General features: G+C 45.7%; 1 protein-coding gene across 1 annotated transcript in view; it reads left to right on the top strand.

The window, feature by feature from the left end:
• PCCA (propionyl-CoA carboxylase subunit alpha) overlaps positions 1 to 24836 on the top strand; it is a 376803-nt gene that overhangs the window by 233591 nt on the left and 118376 nt on the right. The window contains exon 19 of the mRNA XM_004577373.2: positions 12509 to 12611. Coding sequence (XP_004577430.2) covers positions 12509 to 12611 — 103 coding nt within the window. The remainder of the gene's footprint in view (positions 1 to 12508; positions 12612 to 24836) is intronic.

Genomic DNA, 24836 nt, shown 5'->3' with positions numbered 1-24836 from the left:
AAATGGGTTGACACCCATTAGGATAGCTGTAATTGGAAACGCAGTAAGAAAGTAAAGATGTGGAGTAACTGGAACCTTCATGTGGCCCCGGTGGGACACGATGAGTAAAATGGTGTGAAATTGGCCATAGTTTGGTAGTTTCTCAAGATGTTAGTGTAGCTGTTACCATCTGACCCTTCCTTTCCTCGCCCAGGTTTAGGAGGGATCTTAATAAGTTGGTGGAAAAGAAGTGTGTCATGAAGAAACTATGTGTGATTTTAATGTTTATTTTATTTTATTGTTTTTTTTTAAAGATTTATTCCTTTTGTTACAGCCAGATATACAGAGAGGAGGAGAGACAGAGAGGAAGATCTTCCATCCGATGATTCACTCCCCAAGTGAGCCGCAACGGGCCGATGCGCGCCGATCCGAAGCCGGGAACCTGGAACCTCTTCCGGGTCTCCCATGCGGGTGCAGGGTCCCAATGCATTGGGCCGTCCTCAACTGCTTTCCCAGGCCACAAGCAGGGAGCTGGATGGGAAATGGAGCTGCCGGGATTAGAACTGGCGCCCATATGGGATCCCGGGGCTTTCAAGGCGAGGACTTTAGACGCTAGGCCACGCCGCCGGGCCCTTACTGTTTATTTTTATCAATGTGTTCATTAACATGTGCCATGATAACCCAGCAGTAGGAGCCACCCATGCCTCAACTGCTGAATGGATGTATTAAAAAACTACATGTGATAAATCAATGAGATGGAATACTTTTCAGCAAGAAAAAAAAGCAAAGTAATGATAATTTCTATAGTGTGGATACGTATTGTGAACATGCTAATAAATCAGGCAGTCAAGACAGTGCGTTGGGATTCAGCCTGTTGAACATGTCTGAATCAGCCAGGCTGTTGGGAGCGTCCTTGTAGTGGCTTGCAGCTGAGGAGCAGGTGGAGAGGAGTGCCTGTGGACACAGTGTTTCCTTTTGAGAGCAGTGGCATTGTTTGTAAGCAGCAGAACACTGCTCTGTGAACACACAACCACTTACACATACACTTCACGTAGGTTGAGGATAGAGCATGTGATTCTACCTAATGAAGTGGTTCAAACTTAGTTTGTTAGTCATTTGCTATTTTAGACTCTGTTTTTTTAATGGTGTAGCAGAAGCTCACGTAGGAGTTAAATGAGATGCTCATGTACCTTCTTTCCTAATGGGTCTCTTTAAAAGTGATGCCCTCTGGGCTCAGCATGGTAGCCTAGCAACTGAAGTCCTTGAATGCACCAGGATCCCATATGGGTGCTGGTTCTAATCCCGGCAGCCCCGTTTCCCATCCAGCTCCCTGCTTGTGGCCTAGGAAAGCAATCAAGAATGACCCAAGGGCCCGGCGGCGTGGCCTAATGACTAAAGTCCTCGCCTTGAAAGCCCCGGGATCCCATATGGGCGCCGGTTCTAATCCCGGCAGCTCCACTTCCCATCCAGCTCCCTGCTTGTGGCCTGGGAAAGCAGTTGAGGACGGCCCAATGCATTGGGACCCTGCACCCGCGGGGGAGACCCGGAAGAGGTTCCAGGTTCCCGGCTTCGGATCGGCGTGCACCGGCCCGTTGCAGCTCACTTGGGGAGTGAATCATCGGACGGAAGATCTTCCTCTCTGTTTCTCCTCCTCTGTGTATATCTGGCTGTAATTAAAAAAAAAAAAAAAAAAAGAATGACCCAAAGCCTAGGGACCCTGCACCTGTGTGGGAGACCTGGAAGAACTTCTGACTCCTGGCTTCAGATTGGTGCAGCTCTGGCCATTATGACCGCTTGGGGAATAAATCTCTCCTCTCTGTATATATGACTTTCTAATAAAAATAAAATAAAACTTAAAAAAATGATGTCCTCTCATCCATATGAACCATCATTGATAAGGAGGTGCTTCAGAAAGTTCATGGAAATGAAATTAAAAGATGTTTATTTTGGTGAAAGGAGTTTTGAAATCTAAGCCGATTAGGAGTCTTCAAGATGCTCATGGAAAATCTTTTGTGAGTAAATTGTACATACGTTTCAAAATTTTTGCATGAAAAATCAACTGAACAATTCATTTTTTCCCCTGAAATTTTTGTTTGTGTTTGTTTGAGGGAAGGGGTCGGAGGGCAGAGAGGTCCCGTTTGCTGGCCCACTGCCCATATGACCGGAATACCTGGAGCTAGAGCAGGCTGAAGCTGGGAGCAGAGGACTCACTGGAGGTCTCTTGTGTGGGTGACAGTGACACAGTTACTAGAGCCGTCACCTGCAGGACACAGCTGAACTCCTGACCCCTGCTTCCTGCCAGTGCAGACTTGGGGGGCAGCAGGGATGGCACGGTCAAATGGCAGACTGGGACTGAACTTGCTAGTGGCTCCTGGCGTTGGTGCCTGCTGGAGGCTGCTGTGGGCATCTGGAATACAGCAGCAGCTGGGGACTCACTCTCTTGCTCATAAACATTTTCAAAGGAGAAATAATTTTTTAGAATTTTATTCTGGTGTTTGTTCGTTACAGATATATTTTTGTCCTTTGTGGATTGGCTTGTTTCGTTGAGCATAATGGTATCGAGTTGGGATCATTTTGTTGCACATGGTAGAATTTCAATTTTTTTAAATGGCTGAGTATTTCATGGGATGGACGTCCCACATTCCTCTCTCAGTGGGCATCTGGGCTGTTTCCATGTCTTTGCTGTTGTAGATTGTGTTGCTGTAAATGCAGGATTGCAGCTCACTTTCTCATATGCAGATTTCACTTCCTTTGGATATGTTCCTAGGAGTGGGATGGCTGGGTTAGATGGTAGATCGATTTTCTGACATCAGTAGTGGCCACACTAGCCTAAACTATGTTCTTTCTGATATGAGGAAACCTTCATGCAAAATAAGGTAAGTAGATATATAGATAAGCATGTATATACATATAGTCACCTAGAGGAACTCTATAATGGAGTCTAGCATATTGAGAAGTAAAGATACGTTGCAGTATGCATCTCTACTCCCAAATAGAAGGAGTCCCCCTATGAAACTGTTAAATATATCTTAACAATAGGATGTTGAACTTTCTATCTTTGTACCTAAGATGTCATATACACTTAAAGACAGAATAATGGATGTATGACTCTTGTTGAATGACTATAATATTGTAATAATATAGGAGAAAGCAGGGGTCAGGGCAAGGTGGAGGTGAAAGGGAAAATTCCTTTGCCTATGGAACCATGTCATGAAAAGTTGAAAAAAATTTTTAAAGATTTATTTATTTTGTATTGGAAAGATTTACAGAGAGAAGGAGAGACAAAGAAAGATCTTCCATCCGCTATTCACTCCCCAAGTGTCACAACAGTCAGAGCTGAGCCGATTTTAGCCAGGAGCTTATTCCCGATCTCCCACGTGGATGCAGGGTCCAAAGGCTTTGAGCCATCTCCACTGCTTTCCAGGCCACAGACAGGGAGATGAATGGGAAGTGGAGCAACTGGGACCCAATCTAGCACCCACATGGGATGTCAGAGTTTTCCAGCAGCAGATTAGCCAGTTGAGCCATCGCAGCAGCACTACAGTTAGAAATTAACTTGCAAAGTGTCTACAGAATGTTATTTGAAACAGCTGTGCATGTATATCTATTTTCATACCAAAATTAATTTGAATTTTGCTTTCCTGCAAACTTTATTTCATATAATTTCATAGTAATATTAAGAGAGTTTTCTGCTAAATGAAATGAATTGTTAAAAATTAATATACAAGCTACAGAGAAAAATTGCACTACATATTCTGAGAAAATCCTAACATTGGGCTCGGCAGCGTGGACTAGTGGCTAAGGTCCTCGCCTTGATCCCATATGGCCGCTGGTTCTAATCCCGGCAGCTCCACTTCCTCTCTATCTCTCCTCCTCTCAGTATATCTGACTTTGTAATAAAAATAAAATAAATCTTTAAAAAAAAAAAAGAAAACAAAATCCTAGCATCTGAGATGAAGAACTCCAACAGATAAGCAACAATACGACAACCTAAAAAAAGTGGGCATAAAATTGAACGCAAGTGGCCAACAGGTACATGAGGGCCTCAACATGAGCAGTCATAGGGACATTCATCTGTAGTGCAACAGGGCCTCACAGCCAGTAGCATGGCTAGAGTTAGAAGACAGTTTGGGAGTTTACATAAAATGAAGTGTGCATTTAATTCTAGCATTTCCACTCATATTTTCCCATACAAAAAAAAAAATGAAAACATAGGACTTTACAAAAGACTTGTGCAAAGTATATTTATTACTCTTTATCGCGATGCCCCCAACCTGGAAACAATCCACATACCCATCAACAGCAAAAGGATGAACAAATCCTAGTAGATTTTCCCAGGAGAATACTTCTCAGTAGTGATAATGCAGACGAGCCTCAAGAACATTATGTTCAGGGCACGGTGCGGCAGACAGGTGGCTAATGTCCTTGCCTTGCACGCGCCAGGATCCGCTGTGGCCAGTTCCCAGCTGCTCGACTTCCTATCCAGCTCCCTGCTTGTGCCTGGGAAGGAAGTGGAGGAGGGCTCAAAGCCTTTGGACCCTGCACCCGTGTGGGAGGCCCGGTAGAAGCTCCTGCTCCTGGCTTTGGATCAGTTCAACTCTGGCTGTTGCAGCCACTTGTGAAGTAAACCGGCAGATGGAAGATCTTTCTCCCTGTGGATCTGACTTTCCAATTAAAATAAAATATTTTAAAAAACCTGTTGAGCAGAGATGGCCACACAAGAGAAGATAGTTGCTATGTTTGAGTCCTGTTCCTGTGAAGCTTTGGAACAGGCAAGTCTGAATGTGTCACTGGCCCTTGGAGGACGCGGGGGCTGGACTCCCTGCATGGGAATGGCCTGTGAGACATTGAGTTAAATAATCTGTGTATAGTGTATTAATAGTTTTTCTTTTAATTTCTATGGAATATTGTTTCATGGTAGAATCAAGGAAATTAGTATTTTCATCTCCTTAAACATTTATCATTTCTTTGTGTTAGGAACCTTTGCTCTTCCAATGCTTTATAAACTTCATAATTGTGAACTGTTGTCACCCACTGTGCTGTAACTCACATTAGCATTTGTTCTTCCCATTTGACTTTATTTTGCCATCCATTAGCCATCCTGCCTCCTCTCCCTAACCTCTGATGTCAGATATTCTGTTTTCTCCTTTCATGGGATCCTCTCCCTTAGGTTTCAGCTGGCAGAGAAGGGAAGTAGTTTGTCTTTATGTGCCTAGTTTGTCTCACTCACCATAATGTCCTCTGATTCGATCCATGTTGCTGAAAATGGCAGGATTTCATTCTGCCTTCTGTTTTTCTTTTTAGAAAACCTTTTGTTTTCATTTACTCACAGAGGAGACAGTGAGAACCAGAAGGAAAACCTGCAGGAAGTTCTCTGTAACTTCCCTTTGGCTGGTTCACTACAAATGCACGCAGGAGCCGGGGCTGCACCAGGCTGTCGCCAGAAGTCTCTGTCTCTAGTGGGTCTCCCACAGGAGCGGCATTTGCTGCTTCCTTTTCAGATGAGAAGCAGGGGCAGGACTTGAACCTAGATATTCGTGGAATGTGGGCCTCCCATGTGATGTCTGGACTGCTGTTTCAAGCCACTCATTCCTCATTCTTTGTTATGTGGAATATTCCATAATGTATATGTTTACCACATTTCCTTCATTCTTTCATCCATTAATAGACAGCCGAGTGATTTCATATCTTAGCTATTGCAGATAGTGTTACAGTAAACATGGGAGTGCAGGTATCTCTTCGATATATCGATTTCATATCCATTGGCTTCTATATTAACACGTGTGTAAAAAAGGAATAGAGGTTGGCACATCAGGTTCAGTTGCTGCTTGCACATCCATATTGGTCCAGTTAGGTCCCACCTGCTGTGCTTCTGATCTGGCTTCCTGCCAATGTGCCTGGGCAGGTAGAGGACGCTGCCCTGGTGCTTGGGTCCCTGTCATACATGTCGCAGACCTGGATTGTGTTCTTGGCTCCAGCTTCAGCCTGTCCCTGTCGTGGCTGTTGAGTTCCTCTGGGGAGTAGATCAGCCGATGGAAGATCTCGCTATCTGTCCTGGTTGGCTGTCTGTCTCCTTTCTCACTTTTCCTCTCCTCTTTCCTTTCTCTAACTCTGGTTCTGTCTTTCAAATAAATACACCTTTTAAAAAATGAAAGGCTGAATAGAACTACTGAAATAATAGAAGTTTGAGGATATTTCTGCACCAAACCAATTTTGGTGATGATGGGAAATTTATTTAGCATTTATTTCACTGGCACATAAATAGTGTTAGCATTTTGCGCCTTTTATCTTATTTAGCACAACAGTTAAGTGTTCTCATTGTCTCTGTTTTACTGGTAAGGAAACTGAGGCACAAGAAGGCTAAAGCTGTGGCAGTCACATCGTTTTTGTAATTTTGCCTGAGATGATGGGCCAGGTCATACTGTGTCGGTCTCCTGGGGATATGTGCCAGTGACGGAAGCTGTGCACCTTCAGCCCTTATGGATACAGGAAGACATTTTATTTGCATGTTAATGTGGATCAGAGTTTAGGTGTAACCTCACGTATTGGAGATTGTAAACTCAGATGTCACTAGTAATTTCTTGTGATGTACACGTGGGGTGTTCCCAATGGTGCAGCGTGCTTTGTGCCCCAGACCCTTGCATGTGGTCCCATGTTTGCATGCTCATATTCTGAGCTGCATGTCGGCCAGTGTCGGGTCCTTCTCTCCGCCATCTCCAGGCTTTGAAGAGGTTCTTGGCAAATGCAGCTTTCATCTTACTGCCGCAGTGATGAACTTTACTGTTGGAGTGTCATAAATTCTCACATAATAAGGCTTCGAGTTTTGTTTGGTTTGGCAGTAGACTTCTGTTTAAAATTCCTTTAATCTGTTCATTGCAAGCTTCTTAGATTCATTTTGATAGCTGATGGTGCTGTAAGGACTTTTATATGAATCTATGATACCACTCGAACTTGTATTTGTGATTCCTCCTCTGTCCCAGCTTGCTGAAAGTGAGTTATTCTGATGAATTGCTGAATTTTTGTCTTCCTTGGAGTTGTTTTATTCCGCCTGCTTGGGGGAAATAAGAAACAATTCATATACTAGATCTAAAGTTTCATTAAAATTGCTTATGCCTTGTCTCAGGCATTTTAAGTGGGCCATCTGTCTAAACATCTTTCTCTCTCTCTCTCTGTCTTTTTTCTGATCATTTCCTCGACTTATTCATGAGCCATGGGAGGGCTCCTTTGTAGTTTCCGTGAGCTGGTCCTGGCTACCCCCACTGAATACATCTACGTGCTTGCATAACGTGTCCTTTGACCGTGCTGCCGAGTCTCTGAACTTGGAACGGATGAATGGCCCACTTTCTGAAGGCCTTGTTCTCCGCTCACAGATCCGCATGCAGAAACTGACCTCAGAGGCGACGGAATGCGGCGTATTATTCCTGATCATTTTACAGGCCACCCACTGGGAAAGTTATGAGGAAGCATTTCTTAATGATCCTTTGACCATTAGCATTGTTTCAACTCAGCATTTCACTCCTAAATAGGCGCTGGCACAATTGGAAACCAGCTTTTCCGACTGTCTGGTCCCGTGGCTTTGAGTTGCCTATAATCCTTGCTCGCTGAAGATGCTGTCAGTTCTGCTAATGATATGTAATTATAACGTGTCTCAGTTAGTATTAACATGTACTTTTTTCAACAAATTTCACCAGGAAGTTTACATGCTGGCATTAACATTGGTGATAATTAGCTAGCCGCTTTTTGCCATAAAATACAGAAATATTTAAGTTTAGTGGACATAGTCATTCTGGTTGGCTGATGATAATCCAAGTAGACAGGGCCAAGGAAGAGCTAGTCTTTGATTTGCTTTGTGAGTCACCGTGTGTGTGAGTTCCTTTCTGGTGTTTTTGTTGTTTCCTTGAGGTTGCCCTTTAATATCGGCTTTGAGAGTTGCAAGCAGAAGTTGTACAGATTAAATGTTTTTGTCAGAGGCTTGCGTGTCTCCCTGGAAAGGCGAGTCTGCTGTGGGTTCCTTCTTGCACTGTGGTGAGTGAAGCTCTCAAGCCCTCTCTTCATTTTCGCAAAGTGATTTGCAAAAATTTACTTTGAGACAGGTTTGTATTCCACGGGTATTTGCAATTCTTTGCTAAAATTTGAAATGTGATTTTAAAGAACTGTTACCATCATAGGCATGTTTGTGCTTGTGGATGATACAGTGTTCCAAAGTAATGACTCATTAACATCCGGGGCTCATATTCGCATGCGTGTCATTATCTTTATTTATAGTTTATTATAGTTTTTTTACCACATGCCTAATTTATATTTCTTAGTTGACAGATATGCCCAATGCATTCCTTTTTATCCAAAAAAAAAAAAAAATCCAAACAAAAACACTTCCCAAACCAAGGAAAGCTTGTAGGACTCAGAGCAAATATTATTTCTCGAAGAATAACTGGTGAGGAGGTTCCGTACTTTGGCTGCTTCGGGAATCTTGAGATCTTACTTGCCTGGTGAAGCTTTTTCCTTCCTATAGTCCACTAAAAGAAATTGCAAGCCAAGAGCCGCTTCTGGAGGTTGAGGCTCGGAAGCAGTGGTTCCCATCAGCTGCACACCTCTGTCCTGATGGTTCCGATGGGCCGGCGGGTCCTCGGGCCCACTGGGAGGTACACTGCAGTGCTTCGGCACAGAAGCCCAGTTCTTGCCAGCACACACCTCCTGGGGCAAGCTCTGACATATATGAAACAGATGTGGTCAAGAGGAAGCAGTGGAAAAATAAATAGCAGCCAGGCTCTGCTGAGGGGCAGCTGCAGCCGCCTGCACGGGTCTCCGTGGGAAGACACAGGCTGGCCTGGGGTCCCACAACAAGTCCCTCCATGGGGCCACTTGGCTCTAAATGCCATTACTGCCAGAGCACGGTGTAGGTTGCACGGAAGGAGGGTCACTGGGTGTATGCTGAACCTCATCAACAGTGGGTGTGTCAAAGACGATGTCCTTTTTGAAGCACCCATTAGTTTGAGAAGCAGAGAGGAGATGAAATCCAAAAAGGTTTTTTTGGGGGGTGGGAGGGACATGAGGTGGGCTTCATTATTTATGTATTTAGTCCTCAACACATCCCTTTCTATTGTAGATATTATTATTATATTGATTCTTTGCCTGAGGGAACTGAGACTTAAAAATTTGTGCAAGGTCAAATATAGAAGGTGGCAGGACCTGGATTTCTGCCAACCTGTGCCATTGAGAGAGCCGGAGCCCGTGAGCACCAGGCTCAGCTCTTGGCCCCTGGAGCATGGGGGTTCTGGCTCAGTAGGCACCCCAGTCTGAGGCTCATCAGAAAGAAACTTGGCACAGCAAATGGGGGCTTCCATGAAAGGGTCTGGAGCAGCACGTTTCATTAGAGTCTAACTGCGTGAAAAGTAGACAACCACAGTGGGAATTTGGGTAGCAGTGTGTCGTGGTTACTGAGAAAGGCAAAGGCAGATGAAAGCCAGACTACACAGTAGACCAGCCCTGAGGTCCCTGTGTCACTGTTGTGTTAGCCCAAAGTGCTTTGTGTCACTTGCAACTAGAAATGGTGTACAACTACAGCAGGTGATACCTACACGGGAGGTAGTGTGGGGGACTGTGCTAAGGGCAGGGGCAGCCGTAGGCTGTGCGCAGGTTTGCTTGACTGATCTCAAGACCTGAGCCGCTTCCCAGCCCCTTGGATGCTAAGGACTTGAAGTGCATTGGACTCCAGTTCTGGTGCAGGATACTTGCGTTAGCACCCAGGTGGGTGTTGTGTATAGGTGCTGGTTTCATTTTTTTTTTGCTCATGACATGTTCAGAATGGCCACACTGCTCACATCTGCCACCCCCGGAAGGTCACAGGTCAGCCACACTGGGCGACCCTGCATGAGCGTGCAGGTTGAGGGTGTCTCCAGCAGGGCCACTGGGACTCGGGCTTTTGCTGTTTGAAGCCTGCCGCTCCTTGCTCCTGGTGGGGATGGGTGTGTGGAAAAGTCTGGAGGGCCTCAGTGGAGTGCAGCCCATCTCTTGTTACACATGTGATTGTGCTGTGACTCCATCCAAAGATGAGGCAAGTGAGGATGCTGGGGAGCATCCAGGAGTGTGGCTGCTGCCCTGCTGCGTGGTGCTCCCCTCCTGCACGCAGTGGGCTGCGGCTGGTGCTGCTCGCCTTCTCTTTCCTTAGCCCTCAGCCCCTTTTGTTCCACTGGTCCCATGAACTGGGCCTGCAAAAACAAGGTGTGAACTTGGTCTGTGGGGAGCCCACCAGTGGGAAAACAGCCAAGCAAATGCCCTGTGGAGTACAGGACAGACAGGAAAGCCCCGGTTGGGGCCAGGACACTCCGCACCTCCCCCCTGTCTGACTCCTGCCCTCCCTGTGCCCCTGGCTGCTGCCCACCTCAGCTGACTCCCTCCATCTGTGGGATAAAGCTCAAGCCTGTACAAGGATCCTCTGCACGCGGCTGAAAGCACCCTGCAGACCTGTCCTGCGCTGTGCTCCTGCCCCACTTCGTGTGTGTGTGTGCGTGTGTGTGTGTGCGCGTGTGTGTGTGTGAGAGACTTTCCTGTTTTTGCTCGTGTAGTACAGAGCATCAGCTCCTTGTCCTCAGCAAGCGGAGCCCAAGGCGTCTTGAACCAGATGACACAGGCTCCCCTAGGTTGTTCTTCAGCCTCCATTACACATTGTGCCTAGGAGTGGTTTGGTTATAATCATAGTGTTTGTGGCTTTTTTTTTTTTTAACTGAATGCACGCGGAACTTTGTTGAGGTTTGGAGTTTTGGGGAAACATGACCTGCCGTGTTTTGTCAGAACCATGTTTTAAGGTAGACAGGGTACTGTAAAATGCCTTCTTAAAGTTGTGGGAAACCTATTCATATTCTGTGGATATTTTAGAATACAGTGTGGCTACTCAGATGGGTTTTCTGCCTCATAACACCACTCCCATGCAGGAAGGAAACCCTGTCAGTACAGACATCAGCCAAAGGCGCTGGCGCCTGCTTGGCATTCCAGACGATGGGACAAGGCAGTGCTGGAAAGGCTCGGACCACCGTGTCTTCTTTCTCCTGCTCTCCTGTTAGTGCCCCAAAACCTAGAGGCAAACACTTAGGATTTATTGAACTTTTAAGTCATTTTTGTCTTTTTTTAAATCTTTTTTTGTGTATGGTTATATTTTGTTTTGTCCAAGTCACATTATCCTGTATCATGAAAGTTCGTTAAGTTTGTATTTGAGTATTTTTGAAATCAGCTTTTTAAAATTGCTAAATTTGCAGTAATAGATATCATTGCAAAATATTTTTAAAGAGTAGTTAATTTGCTTCCTAGCTAATATACCAAGATAGTTTTTTCATTGATGTAATGATTGAACAGTCTATTGTTATATTGTTTTTTGTAAATGACATAATGTGTGGAAATTCATTTATTTAGCTTTTAAAGTAAATGTTACTTGAGAAGTAGAGAAGGATTTGTATATGAGTGGTTATATGTTTACACACACACACACACACAAAGAGATTATATCTGCTTGTGCTGTGGAGCCTCCACCTGCTTGTTCACTCACAAGTCCAGCTGTGCATGTGGGGAGGCGAGACCTCGGTGGCATGAGCCTGCTGCCTCCCGGCGTCTACAGTGACAGGAGCCAGGAGCCAGGAACCAGGAGCCAGGGGTTGTGCTCTGGTGTGCGAGATGGGCACCTTAAACAGCAGGCTAACCCCCTGCTCTCGTTGTTTAATGTATTTTTAGTTTAATTGATTACAAAGAAAATAAACCAAAATAGTTCTCTAAGCCAAACTATGCTAACTCAACAGTTCATTTTCTGCCTCTGAAACTTAAGGATTTCATAGTTGTTTATGTCATCATAGTTGAAGTTATTGGGGTCTGGGGTGATGGCTCAGTTGTCTAATCCACCTAAGTGCCAGCATCCTGTGTGGGAGCTGGTTTGTATCCTAGCTGCTCCACTTCCAATCCAGCTGCCTGTCTGTGGCTTGGGAGAGCAGCGGGGGGAAAGCCCTTGCACCCTTGTGGGAGAGCCGTTAGCAGGCTCCTGGATGCCTGGCTTCAGATTGGCTCAACTCTTGCCAATTGTGGCCGGTTGGGAAGTGAGCCAGCAGATGGAAGCTCTTTTTGTCTTTCTTCCTGTTTGTATATCTGCCTTTCCAATAAAGTAAGTGCTTTTTTAAAATACAAAACTGTCTTGAACAATATTCAGATATTGACAAGGATAACATAGCTTAAGGAAGTTAGTTTGTGAAGGACCATCAAAATCAAGCAGCTCAAATTTACAGAATAGATGTGGCTAGTCAGAATAGATGATGGTTAACCCAGGAAGACTACTGTTGTTTTTGGCATATCTTTTTCTAGACAAGACAAAGCAAAACCTGTGTTTTAAACCTGAAAGCTTTCTTCCCAGGGTGGAGTTTTTTTTTTTTTTTAAATAAAATGCTTTGAAAGGCATCCTTTGGAAGTTTTCCCCCACACACTGAATGTCACAAGAAAATTAGTTTATTGTAGAGAATGATAGAAATGACTAACTCTTACCTTTCTGCTTCAGAGTGCCTGTTGTTAAATCGGACATGGCGAAGTGGGAGCTCTCTGTGAGACTGAATGAGGAAGACCACGCTGTCACAGCGTCGAGCCACGGATCAGCGTTCTCGGTGAGTTTGCTTGGTAATCTGGGAATTACCCATGAGTATTTCACACCATCTTTAACCTCTTCAGTGTCTCTGGTTTTGTGACTATAAGGCGTCCCTTTGTATCTGCTCCTTATTCAGGAAGCTAAAGGTGAATGGGGGATGTTTGTTCTCTTTTGCTAATTAGGAAATATATCCCCAGAGCAATCTATTTCCCTGATACCCAGCTGGTGTGTGTGTGTGTGTGTGTGTGTGTGTGTGTGTGTGTGTGTGTGTGTGACCATTCTTATAAAACAAGTATCTGAGGCTGGAAAGACACAGAGCCCACATGCCATGTGCTGGGTCTGAGGCTGGCTTTACTCCCTGGTGGTGATGTTTTGATGCGGAGATGCAGGCTCCTTCAGTAGTATCCATGACAGAAGTGCAGTCATTGAATTCTTGTCCATCATGAAAAATACTACACTGAGGTTGCAGTGCTGGTTCTGTAGCATGAATGAGATGTTCAAAATCTGTGATTTGGGATCGTCACAAAAATATCACACGCACGCACACACAGTTGGGTTTGTTTTGCTTGCTTTCGTAGTTACACATAACCTGAACCCAGGGAAGTGGCTAGAGTCAGTGTAATGGATGCTATGTTTCTGTACATTTCTCTTCTCGTCACAGAGCTGCATGGCAGTGTCACTGTGTGTGTATGGTGGGGCGGGGCTGCAAAGGAGTTACTCAGGAACTTTAAATAGTTTACCTTGAGTAAACCAGGTGAGGCTTGAGGAATATGCTAGTGTCTTGATCTGGGTTATACTAGAAACCAGGATTCACAATAATTTGGTTACTCACTGTCTAGTTAGAGCCTGGCTGCTGTGTGCCCAAGAAGTGGTAGACAGTTGGCCCTGGAGCAGCTGGCATTCTTGCGTGGTCATCAGATCCACAAGTATGTGAGATTAATTCATGAATTAATGGTTTTTCTGTTTTTAATTTTGTGATTTATTCCACCTGTCATAACTGATGAAGTTTTGCTTACTGAAAGACACTTCATTCCATTGTCTTAAAACGAGGTCAGCGATGGGGTTACACAGTCACCTTATGGTAGATAGCTTTTGGGATGCATGTTTCTGGTTGTTGTTTTTTAAAGTTCCTCCCATGTATATAATTATTTTTTTAAATAGCTTTGTAAGTGTACATTAAACTATATATCACCTCCAATAGTGAATTATAAGTTGAGCTGTCAAGGGTGTTAACATTACAGACTAGCATTTTTCCTAGGAGGAATGTTAACTTTACGAAACTGTGGCGTAATGTTGCATGCTGCGTTGAATTACCACTGAGCTCCCACTGTAATCTGATGATCTCCTGTGTACTTCTGTAAGCAGGGCCTTGCCAGATAGACTTGTAGAACATTAGAATTGACACACAGAAATAAGCCCAAAAAAGGTCAATTAGTATTTTTAAAATGGTACTTGAAAGGCAGAGAGAGAAGAAAGAGAAACAAAGAAATCATTGACTTGGTACTTGGACATGGTGTGTAGGTGTTGGTACTTGGATGTGGTGTGTAGGTGTCCGTACTTGGACATGGTGTGTAGGTGTTGGTACTTGGATGTGGTGTGTAGGTGTCCGTACTTGGACATGGTGTGTAGGTGTCCCCAGTGACGGTGTAACCCACCACATCACAGGGCCCAACTCATGATGATGAAACAGTGACCCGGGGATAGCCGTAATCTTCAACAAATGGCACAAGTGTAGCTGGCTGTCTACAAGTTGGATTCTCCACCTCACCTTGAGTTGATATGCACAAATTAGCATGAAAATGACCAGGGACCTAAATATAAGAACAAAAGCATCTTTGTGACTTTGCATGTGGCATTGGCTTATCAGGTATGATACCAGAAGCACAAGCCAGGCAGAAGTGAGGAGCCAGGAGCTTCCTCCAAATCTTGGGCTGTCTTGTGCCACTTTTCTCAGGCTTAGCAAGGAGCTGGATGGGAAGTGGGGTTTCCAGGACAGAAGCCAGCACTCCTATGGGATCCTGGCATCCTAAGCAGTGCCTTTACTGACCGCCACAATGTCAGCCCCATATCTTTTGTTTGTTCGTTCTAAAGATTTACTTATTATTGGATATCCTAAGTGACAAAAAGAGAGGAAGTGGGAAGAAGAGTGACAGAAAGATCACCCGCCTTCTGACTTACTCCCCAAATGTCTGTAATGGTCAGGTCTAGACCAGGCAGAAGCCAGGGCCCAGATATTACACCCCCAGCACATGATGTTCTCTGGTGTCTTCCCAGGCACTGTAACAGGAAATTGGATTGAAAGTAGAGCAACTGAGGCTCCGACTGGAACCCATATGGACGCAAGTGGTAGTCTAACCCAGTACACTACAATGCCAGCTGCTACATTCTTTTGATTCCATTTTTCTGTGTTCTTATGTTCCTACCAATTGGAGATGTTGGTGAAGAGTAAGACTGTTAGGGGAGTGTTTGGTACAGTGGTTACATACTACATGGATTGCCACCCTTCCGTATCAGAATGCCTCAGTTGGAGGCCTGACTCTTCTCCAGCCTCTTGCTATTGTGCACCCTGGGAGGCCACAAGTGTTGACTCAAGTGAGTGGTTTCCTGTCACTTATGTGAGCGGTCTGGATGGAGTTCCAGGGTCAGGCCTTTACCTAGCTCACCCCCTGCTATTGGGGTCCTTTAGGAAATGAACTTGGGAGATGGACACTCGCCCTCTGTCACTGGCTTGCTCACTCTCACCATCTCATCTCTAGATAGAATTGGGTGATGCCTCCACCTACATTTACTGTAAGGAAGATCTCAGATCTGCTGCTGTCCCTCTGGACTATCCTTTCAAAGCTTGACAGCTGATGGGAGGGGTCAGATGAACAGGTTGTGGACAATTGGATCTGAAGAGTAGCCTCACACAGCTTGCCCTGTTTACTTTCCCAGCGCAGCCTCATTCGGCAGGCTGCCTATTCTGCTTTTGAACTGTGGGACTGAATTTTCATACAAATCTGAGGCTCCTGCCCATGTAATCTGGAAAATTGCTTGTCTAATTGGGTGCACAGCTGCACCTGTGCCCTCTTAAATGACAGTCATGTTGTGCTCCCTAGTCAAGTAACTTGTGGCGCAAAGTGAAGAACAAAAATAAATTATGAGATGCATTTATTTTGGCAATGAAAAACGCTGAAAGATTTTGGTTGTTATCAGAGTTGGCAAATACTATAATTAAGACTTTAAGTGATTTTTAGTACTATCCCCCAGTTTCAGCCACTTTTGAAAGAATTTTATTTGAGGTCATATTTTCAAATCAGTCCTACCTGTTCAGTAATGGTAATTAAATTGGCTTTAGTCAGTTGAATTTTAGCAACCTTTATAAAATGCCTGTATTTGTTTTATAACCTGTTGGGGGCATTAGTCAGATTTGTATGACAATAAAATGTTAAGAATTATTCTGTTCATTTTGGTGTGATATGACCAGCCCTGTGAACTGTTCATAAGTTAAATGAACAGTGAAGCCATGTGGTAAAATGCTTTTCCTGCGTGTCTCAGCTCTTAGGTGACTTTTTGGTGTGTTTGAAGCCACACTGTGCTAATTATTTTCATTGGGACATAACTTAATAGCTATTTATTACATCTGTGCTGTGACGTAGGTCCTAGAGAAACAGTGAATGCTGAGAAAGGTGGCACATAGAGACAGTAAGAGACTGGGACAAGGACAAGGCCTGTCAGTAATGTAGGACCAGTGAGTGGTGACAGGGAGAGGCCCTGGCTATGGCGCAAGGAAGCTGACAGGCCATGGGGAGGCCTGAAGCCAGAGCAAGAGACCAAGGTTTTGAAGGAAGGTGAGTGCATAGGAACGGTGATGGGACCCAAAACAGTGTCGTCTGTGATGTGGTGAAGCTCGTCCTGGGAGGCGAGGTGGCAGGCAGGGAGGAGGTGGCTAGAGGTGAGGGGCCAGCAGCAGGTGTGCCGTGATAACCTGGCCTGCACTGGTCTGCAGGATGTGCAGAGAGCCACACAAGGTTCTCTGGCAGGAACACTGGCCAAGCAGCCCACCAGGAAGGTGCCCATGGGGGCTGGTGTTCGGGTGCAGCGTGGCAATCCATAGCTTTTGGTGCCAGCATCCCATTTGAGCGCCAGCTCAAGACCTGCCAGTTCAACTTCAGATTCTCCCCCCGTTGCTGTGCCTGGAACACAGGGTACAGACCCCTGTGCCCATGGGCAGTCTCAGGAGCTCTGGGCTCCTGCGTGTGACCCTGGTCCAGTCCTGGCCATTGCAGCCATTTGAAGAGTAAACTCGTAGATGGAAGATCTTGTTCTCTCTCTGTCTCTGCATTTTAAATAAATAAGTCTAAAATAAATAAATAAATGGTATCCACGTGCCTATGTTGTGGCTGACAGGCTGTGTGAGGCCACAGCGTGAGGGAGAGCTGCTAGAAGCTGCGGTTCAGAGTGGAGCGTGGTTTCCTCCAATGTGAGTGTGTGGGCGGGGAGGAGAAAGGATGTGCAAAGGGACTTGCAGTACGGAACCAGGTCGACATGGAGATGCCGAGAAAACCAGTGAGACCAGCTAATACTCATGTGTATTTTGAGCACTTGAAATGTGCAGTGTGCTAAATGCTCCACATCCACATGCAATGTTGTTTATGACAAGGACAACCCATAGACAGGGCCTTCCTGGGAGGGCTCAGCAGTCCTGCAGGAGATCTTGAAAAGCTCAGGGAAAATAGTATACAGAGATACAGAGGCGTCACTATTTTTTTTTTAACATCAGAGTGAACTTATTTTTCAATTCCATTTTCTGCAAACTTTTTAGAATACCTGCTCAGCTATAAGGAAGCTGAGCTAACTATAAGTTAGCTGCTTTTTTCTTGTTTTTGTGTGTCCTTGTAAGATTTATTTATTCATTTGAAAGGCAGTTTCAGAGAGGGAGAGACAGGCAGAGCGAAATCTTCCATCCGCTGGTTTACTCCCCAAATAGTTGCGGTGGTCAGAGCTGGGTTCGTCCAGAGCCAGGAGCTTTTTCCGGGTCACCCACATGGGTGTAGGGGCTCAAATCCAAGGGCCATCCTCCACTGCTTCCCCGAACATGTTATCAGCGAGCTGGAGCCGCTGGCACTGGAAATGGAGCCTGTGGGATGACAGTGCAGCAAGCACGGGCCTGACCAGCGACAATACAGCGCTGGCTTCTAACTGCTTGTTCCAGAGACACTCAGCTGGTGTCAGAATGGATTCGGAACTAGGAGTCCACTTCCAGTTCCTGAGCTCACATCCCCTGGCAGGTGACTTGCAACACCCCTGTGATTTACCGCGAGGATAGAGATGAGGATAGTTTTGTTAGCTGCTGAAGTGGTAACTGCACCTTCAGCTGACATGGAGGCTATGGAAGAAAGCAGGAAGAGGAAGGTGAGTCCTGACAGGTCCTTGTAAGGCTCTGTGTTAGCCAGTGTAGTAAGTAGCAGTGGCAGTTGGAGGAGCGGCTTGGTTGAGCAGAAGGAGGAGAGAAGGGAAGGGGGGTGGGAAAGAAGAAGCTGAGGTGCACCAAGATTTGAGGGGTGAAGGGGAGGAAGAGGAATGAGCAGACAACACTGAGAAGGAGCAATGCTGCTGGTGGCCATCAATAACACAGAATCCCGAGAAATTGTGTGTCCCGGAAGTAGAGGGAAAACACAGCTGGAAGGTGACGTGCCTGAAAGAAACTGGGATGTGTCCCTTGGATTTGGCAAAAATGCTTGAGAGCAAGAAGAATTGAAATTGTAATGAGCAGCGCTATGGGCCTAAGTAGAGTGAACTACTCTTCCAACAGAGGCTAGAAGGTGAGCTGAAAGAGTACACCTGACCATTCTTAAACGCTGACTGACAGTGGGTGCCCAAAGAAGGGGGTGTTTGAAGATAAACTGATGAGGGAAAAGAGCGGAAGTGAGAGAGAGGCCTGTCTTGTGATTGTAACGAAGAGGAAGAATAAGATGGAGGCGAAGGGAAGGTTGGCAGTTACCTCTCCTTTGATGGCTGCTGTTTTCTGTAGAGGAGGAGGGGAGATGAGGCAGGTTACTAGTAAAATTCAGTTGAACTTAAGTTTTAGTCATTCTGACAAGTGGTATGTTTTTAAAGGTTTGTTTGAAGGGGAGAGGTACAAAGAGAGAGAGAGAGAGATTTTCCATTTGCTGGTTCACTCACCAGATGGTTGCAACAGATGGGGCTTGGCCTAACCAATGCCACACACTTCATCCGGGTCTCGCAAGGGGAGGAGCCCAGGCACATTAGTAGGGAGCTGGATCAGAGGTGGAGCAGCTGGGGCTTGAACCAGTACCCTTATTAAGTAGTGGCATTGCAGGTCATGGCTTAACCTGTTATGCCACAATGCCAGCCCCAATATAGTTTTTTTTATAAGATTTATTTATTTTATTGGAAATGCAGGTTTACAGAAAGAAGGAGAAACAGAAAGAAGGATTTACACCCACTGTTTCACTTCCCAGATGATCACAACATCGTGGCTGAGCCGATCCAAACCTGGGAGCCAGGAGCCCCTTTGATGTCTACCCTGTGGGTACAGGGTCCCAACATGTTAGCTCAACCTCTACTGCTTTCCTAGGTCATAAACAGGGATATGAACTAGTACCCGTATGGAATCCTGGTGCTTATGTGCAGAGGATTGTCCATTTGAGCCATAAAGTAACAACAAAAGAAACTTAAAATGCTCATATGGGATTCTGGCGCATTCAAGGCGAGGACTTTAGCTGCTAGGCCACTGCGCTGGGCCCCAAAAATAAAGAAATCTTAAAAAAAAAAAGGCATATGCCCTTGGGCCTAGCGCGGTAGCCTAGTGGCTAAAGTCCTACCATTGCACACGCCAGGATCCCATATGGGTGCTGGTTCTAATCCCGGCAGCCCCGCTTCCCATCCAGCTCCCTGCTTGTGGCCTGGGAAAGCAGTTGAGGACGGCCCAAAGACTTGGGACTGTGCACCCGTGTGGGAAACCCAGAAGAACCTCCTGGCTCCTGGTTTCAGATTGGCTCAGCTCTGGCCATTGCAGCCACTTAGGGAGTGAATCGACAGATGGAAGATCTTCCTCTCTGTCCCTCCTCCTCTCTGTATATCTGACTTTGCAATAAAAATAAATACATCTGGTGGGGAAAAAAAGGTGTATGCCCTCTACCCACAGGGAAATTATTTTAGTCTCTTAAAAAGGAAATGGTAATGACAGTTATATATAAATTGATTATTTTCAGTTTATGTTTAAGTAGCTATTAAAGCAAACTTAAATTAATGTTATATTAAGATACAGGTAAAAAAACTCTATCTTTAAATGTAGCAAGAAGTGAATCAGGGCCCATGTCATGGTGTAACAGGTGAAGCCTCACCTTAGCCTAAAATGCCAGCATCCCAGCTGCTAGCGCTCCACTTCAGATCCAGTTCCCTTGTAATGCACCTGGGAGAGCAACAGAGGATCACTCAAGTTCTTGGTCTCTGGACCCACATGGAAGACCTGGAAGAATCTTCTGGCTTCAGTTCAGACCAGAATAGCATGGAAGATCTCTCTCTCGGTGTTTCTCTCTTTCTCTCTCTCTCTCTCTCTCTCTCTGTCTGCAACTCTGCCCTTCAAATAAGTAAAATTTTCAAGGCTATTTCTTTATTTTGATTTGAAAGGCAGAGTCACAGAGAGAGGAGAGATTAAAAAGGTCTTCCATCTGAGGTTCACTCCCCAAATGACTGCAGTGGCCAGAGCTGGGCTGATCTGAAGCCAGAATCGAGGAGCTTCTTGCGGGTACCATGTGGGTGCAGGGTGCCAAGGACCGTCCTCTGCTGCTTTCCCAGGTCACATGCAGAGAGCTGGATGGAAAGTGGAGCAGCTGGGACACGAACCAACACCCATATGAGAAACAGGTATCACAAGGTAGACGATTAGTGTGCTCTGCCGCTGGACCAGCCCCAAATAAATACATCTGTTAAAGAAGTTAATCAGCAGTGAAAATGGAGCTGAGCCTTGTTGTGCCGGTGAAGCTGGCCGTCGTGTCAGTGGTGTTTTGGGGCAGCAGAGCAGTTGGCCGTTCAAACCTATCTCTTAACCTATCTCTGTTCTTTTTTCACCCATCGTAGAGAAGGACGGTGTTTTCCCCTTCTGCCCATCTGCTTTCCTGACACAACATACAGGAAAGCAGAAGGCATCTCACAGGCTCGTTTTCATCGCTCTGTTCCCTGAGCCCTCTGCAGATGAGAAGGCCCGAGGGAACAGCGACAGCCAGATGAGGGTGAGGGTGGAGGACAGGGAGGAGCATGAGCTGAGAGCAGCAGGACCTGGGCACTCCTTCCTGCCTCTCTCCCCTCCTGACAGGGAGGGTCTGAGGACCCACCCAGGGGAGGGCGAGCCCTTCCACCCTGCTGTTCCCCAGAACCCCTCAGCTCAAAGGCATCTCTGGGTGGAGGCGCCTGTCCTCAGTCCCTCCCAGTGAAAGGAGCTGCTGAAGCCGGCTTTGACAACAGGCTGTTTTGACAACTGCTCTTGCTTAAACGTGTCATTAAGTTACTGGTATAGAATGCACCTTAAAACTGCAGTCCACACGTGCTGAAAGATTACAGCATGCTTTGTTGTTTTGGTTTTAGAAAGACATTTAAATTTGATTTTCATCCATCTACTCTTCCATACTTTATTCTTAATAGGTTTAGTACTGTAATTGTTACTGAATCAATTGAATATATTTTTTTCTGTAATTGGAGATTTTAATAAAGGAATCATCTCCATTTGTGGGTAATTCCTGTTAGTGAATATGAATTCTAATTTTTTTTTTTTAATTTGTTGATTCATTTGAAAGCCAAAGCTAGAGGCAGGGGGACTTTGATCTGCTGGTTCACTCCCCAGTGACTGGGGCAGGTCAGCCCAACACAAGGAGCCGGAATTGCACTTAAGCCTACTGCATGAGTGGCAGGTGCCCGAGTATTCAGGCCATCTGAAGCTGCTTTCCCAACTTCATTAGCAGGCAGCTGAATCACAAGAGGTGATGCAGCTGGGACTCGAACCTGCGATCACATAGACCCCAGGGTCATGGATAACAGCTTAACAATACAATACTGGTACCCAAATTTGAATTCTTGAGTGTGCAATCCAAGCCATGCTTTAAAATAGACAGTGTCAGGGGGGATGTTTGTCACAACACTTACGGTGCTGCATGGGACACCCATGTCCTGTACCAGAATGTCTGGATTCAAGTATTGGCTCCACTTCCTATTCAAGTTCCTGCTAGTGTGCACCCTGGGAGCTGACAGAAGTACTTGGGCCCCTGCGACCCACATGTGGGATTTTGAGGTTCCTGGATTTGGCCTGACCCAGCCCCAGCTGTTGCTCACCTCCAGGGAGTGAACCAATGGACAGATTTCTGTCTCAAATAAAATGAAAATCAGTTAGCAAAACTAAGGAGTCTCAAGGTCTGTAAAGTCTTCTGTGGGTATATAGCACTGTGTATATTTGTTTCCAGTAATTTGTTCTCTGATATAAAATTTCTTCTAGACTGAAATCTTTTGAGCTGGAGTTATTCTGCTTCAGCTGTGGTGGGCTGTGTGCACTCCTGGGGCCAAGGCACTGGCCGAGAAGTGGGCTGGTGGACGGGGCTGGTGGACGGGGCTGGTAGACGGTGCCGGTGTCAGAATCCTGGGGATGTTCGCATCCAGACTCTGACAAGTGCGTTGGAAGGAAGCGATCTCTGAACTTCTACACCCAGAGGACTTTGGCTCTTAGGGGGCCCCAAGGGGTTTAGGGGCCTCCCATGCCCCCCAGGGGACCCGAGCAAGGCCTCTGAAGGCTGGTCTTTTCTGCTAAGATCTTCTGATTGGGAAGATCTTAGCTGCTGAATGAATGGTGTTGCTTTCATTTCTGCGCATTCGCCTATTGTCACATCTACTGGTGTTCCTTAAGGTGGGGAATAAAGTGACTGTTTGGTATGATCAGAGCCCACCACAACCAATTAGACAAAGTTAGAGAGCTTGTGGTAGACGGGCATGAAGATGGCTTTATTCTGTTTGGAAGATATTCCAAATTTTGAATGTAATTTTTTTTCTTACAACTTCACAGCCCAAATAATGGCTGTTACTTAGAAGATTTTTTGTCAAACCACGTTTTCAAAGTTTTCAGCTCCTCCTGCTGGCTTTTATTAACTACTGAAAGAGTTTTAACATCAAAATCCTGGATCCATAGACCAGAAGCGCAGAAAAAAAAAGTTGTAACCATGGCTAATTCTTTTATTAATTTTAACCAGTTCTGCTCAACAAATACATGAAACAGTTTAATTATCAATACAATCTCTTTTTTCTCTCTTTTATTTATTTGCTTGTTTGGGCAGATTTTTATAATAAACAGTTGGAAGCCAGTAAGAAATTTCATAGAGCAACAAGTAAAAATGCTCCTACCTAACTGATTTCTCAGCAGTATAAATAGTGTAAACTCCTAACAGGACTTGATGGAGCTTCGCAGTCCATGGAAGTAACACAGGGCACAGCCTCCGTGTGCATTCAGCTGCCACCGCGTGGTTTGATGTCTTGGGCGACGGCAGACAGGCACTGCCTTTGAAATGCGTGCGGCGGGTCTGGGAAGCAGCCTCTCAGATGGATTTAATTAGTCCTCCATAGGACTGGATGTCCGTTTGTTGCGGCTGAATTCTCATTTCATTCACCCATAACTAGAAACACCTCCCTTCAAACGGGTTTCTTCAAAGAAAGAGGGGTTTAGGGTTCTGTGTTTTACTGCTTTTTGATGTTGGTTTCCCTTTAACTGAGAAGACCTTATGTTTATACAACTGTTATTATTAAGCAAACATAGCTTTCCTCGCCGCCGAGGTTGCTTTGTGTCGGCACTGGTTGGTGGTGGCAGGCTGAGGTCTGTGGAGGAGATCTGGCTCTGCCCCACAGTTAAGGCGACACTGCGTTTGCATCCTTTGACTGGAAAGGCTGTCCCCAGGCTCCAGAACTGGCGGCAGTGTAAGGGAGAACCCAGTGAGTGAAGGTGCCTGTAGGGGAGGCGGCTGGCTCCGAAGCTCAGGTTAACCTTAAAGGCAAAGCAAAGGCACTCGCAAGAGATGCTGCTCCCAGAGTGAGGGCGCGTTGGTTTTCTTTGTCCACAGGACTGTTCAGTGATGAATATGGTGAAAGAATGAACACAATTTCCATAGTGAAATGATGTATGTTTTTTAGTGTGCCCTATTACTATTTCTGTAACAATCCCTAAACTTTCACATTTCATTAGAAAAGCTACTAATGGACCCTGAAAACAATGCTTTTGCTTCCCTTTTCCTGTGCATGTCTTGGCTGGCGCAGGCCTCGCCGCCAGCAAGGCCGCTCTGGTCCTCTCTGCCCACTGTTCCAGTGGCCTGCCGGGCCTGGTGCTCTCCCAGCGCCGGGCAGCTCTTCGTGCGCGGGGTGTGCTCAGAGCAGCAGGCTGTGGATGGGGGTTGCCTGCTTCCTGTATTATCCTGCTGGCTGTGAAAAACCCTGAATGTTACATTTTTTTTTTCAAGATTTATTTTATTTTTAATGGAAAGTCAGATATACAGAGAGGAAGATCTTTCGTCCGATGGTTCACTCCCCAAGTGACCGCAAGGGCCAGTGCTGCTCCAATCCTAAGCCAGGAGCCAGGCGCTTCCTCCAGGTCTCCCATGTGAGTACAGGATCCCAAGGCCTTGGGCCGTCCTCGACTGCTTTCCCAGGCCACAAGCAGGGAGCTGGATGGGAAGTGGGGTTGCCAGGATTAGAACTGGCGCCCATATGGGATCCCAAAGCATGCAAGGCAAGGACTTTAGCTACTAGGCTACCGTGCTGGGTCCTCTTTTATTTGTTTTACTTATTTATTTATTTTTAAGATTTATTTACCTTTATTGGAAAGTCAGATTTACAGAAAGAAGGATAGACAGAGAAAGATCTTCCATCCACTGGTTCACTCCGCAAGCAGCCGCAACAATGATCCAAAGGCAGAAGACAGAAGCTTCTTTCAGGTATCGTACATGGGTACTGGGCCCTAAAGCTTTGGGTTATCACCTAGTGCTTTCCCAGGGCACAGGCAAGGAGCTAGATGAGAAGTGGAGCAGCCAGGATATGAACTGGCGCCCAAATAGCATCCCAGTGCATGCAAGATGAGGACTTTAGCTACTAGGTTACTGTGCTGGGCCCATGAAAACTACTTTTAAATGTATTATTGTTCCCTTTTAAAGGAAAGATGAAATCACTATAGACTGTTCAAGCTTAAGATTGTTCAAAGCCACAGGACAAGTTGAAA

This window comes from Ochotona princeps, chromosome 12 (genome assembly GCF_030435755.1).
Source record: "Ochotona princeps isolate mOchPri1 chromosome 12, mOchPri1.hap1, whole genome shotgun sequence".
In the NCBI taxonomy this organism is placed as follows: Eukaryota; Metazoa; Chordata; class Mammalia; order Lagomorpha; family Ochotonidae; genus Ochotona; species Ochotona princeps.
This window is presented reverse-complemented; position numbering and strand designations above follow the sequence as displayed.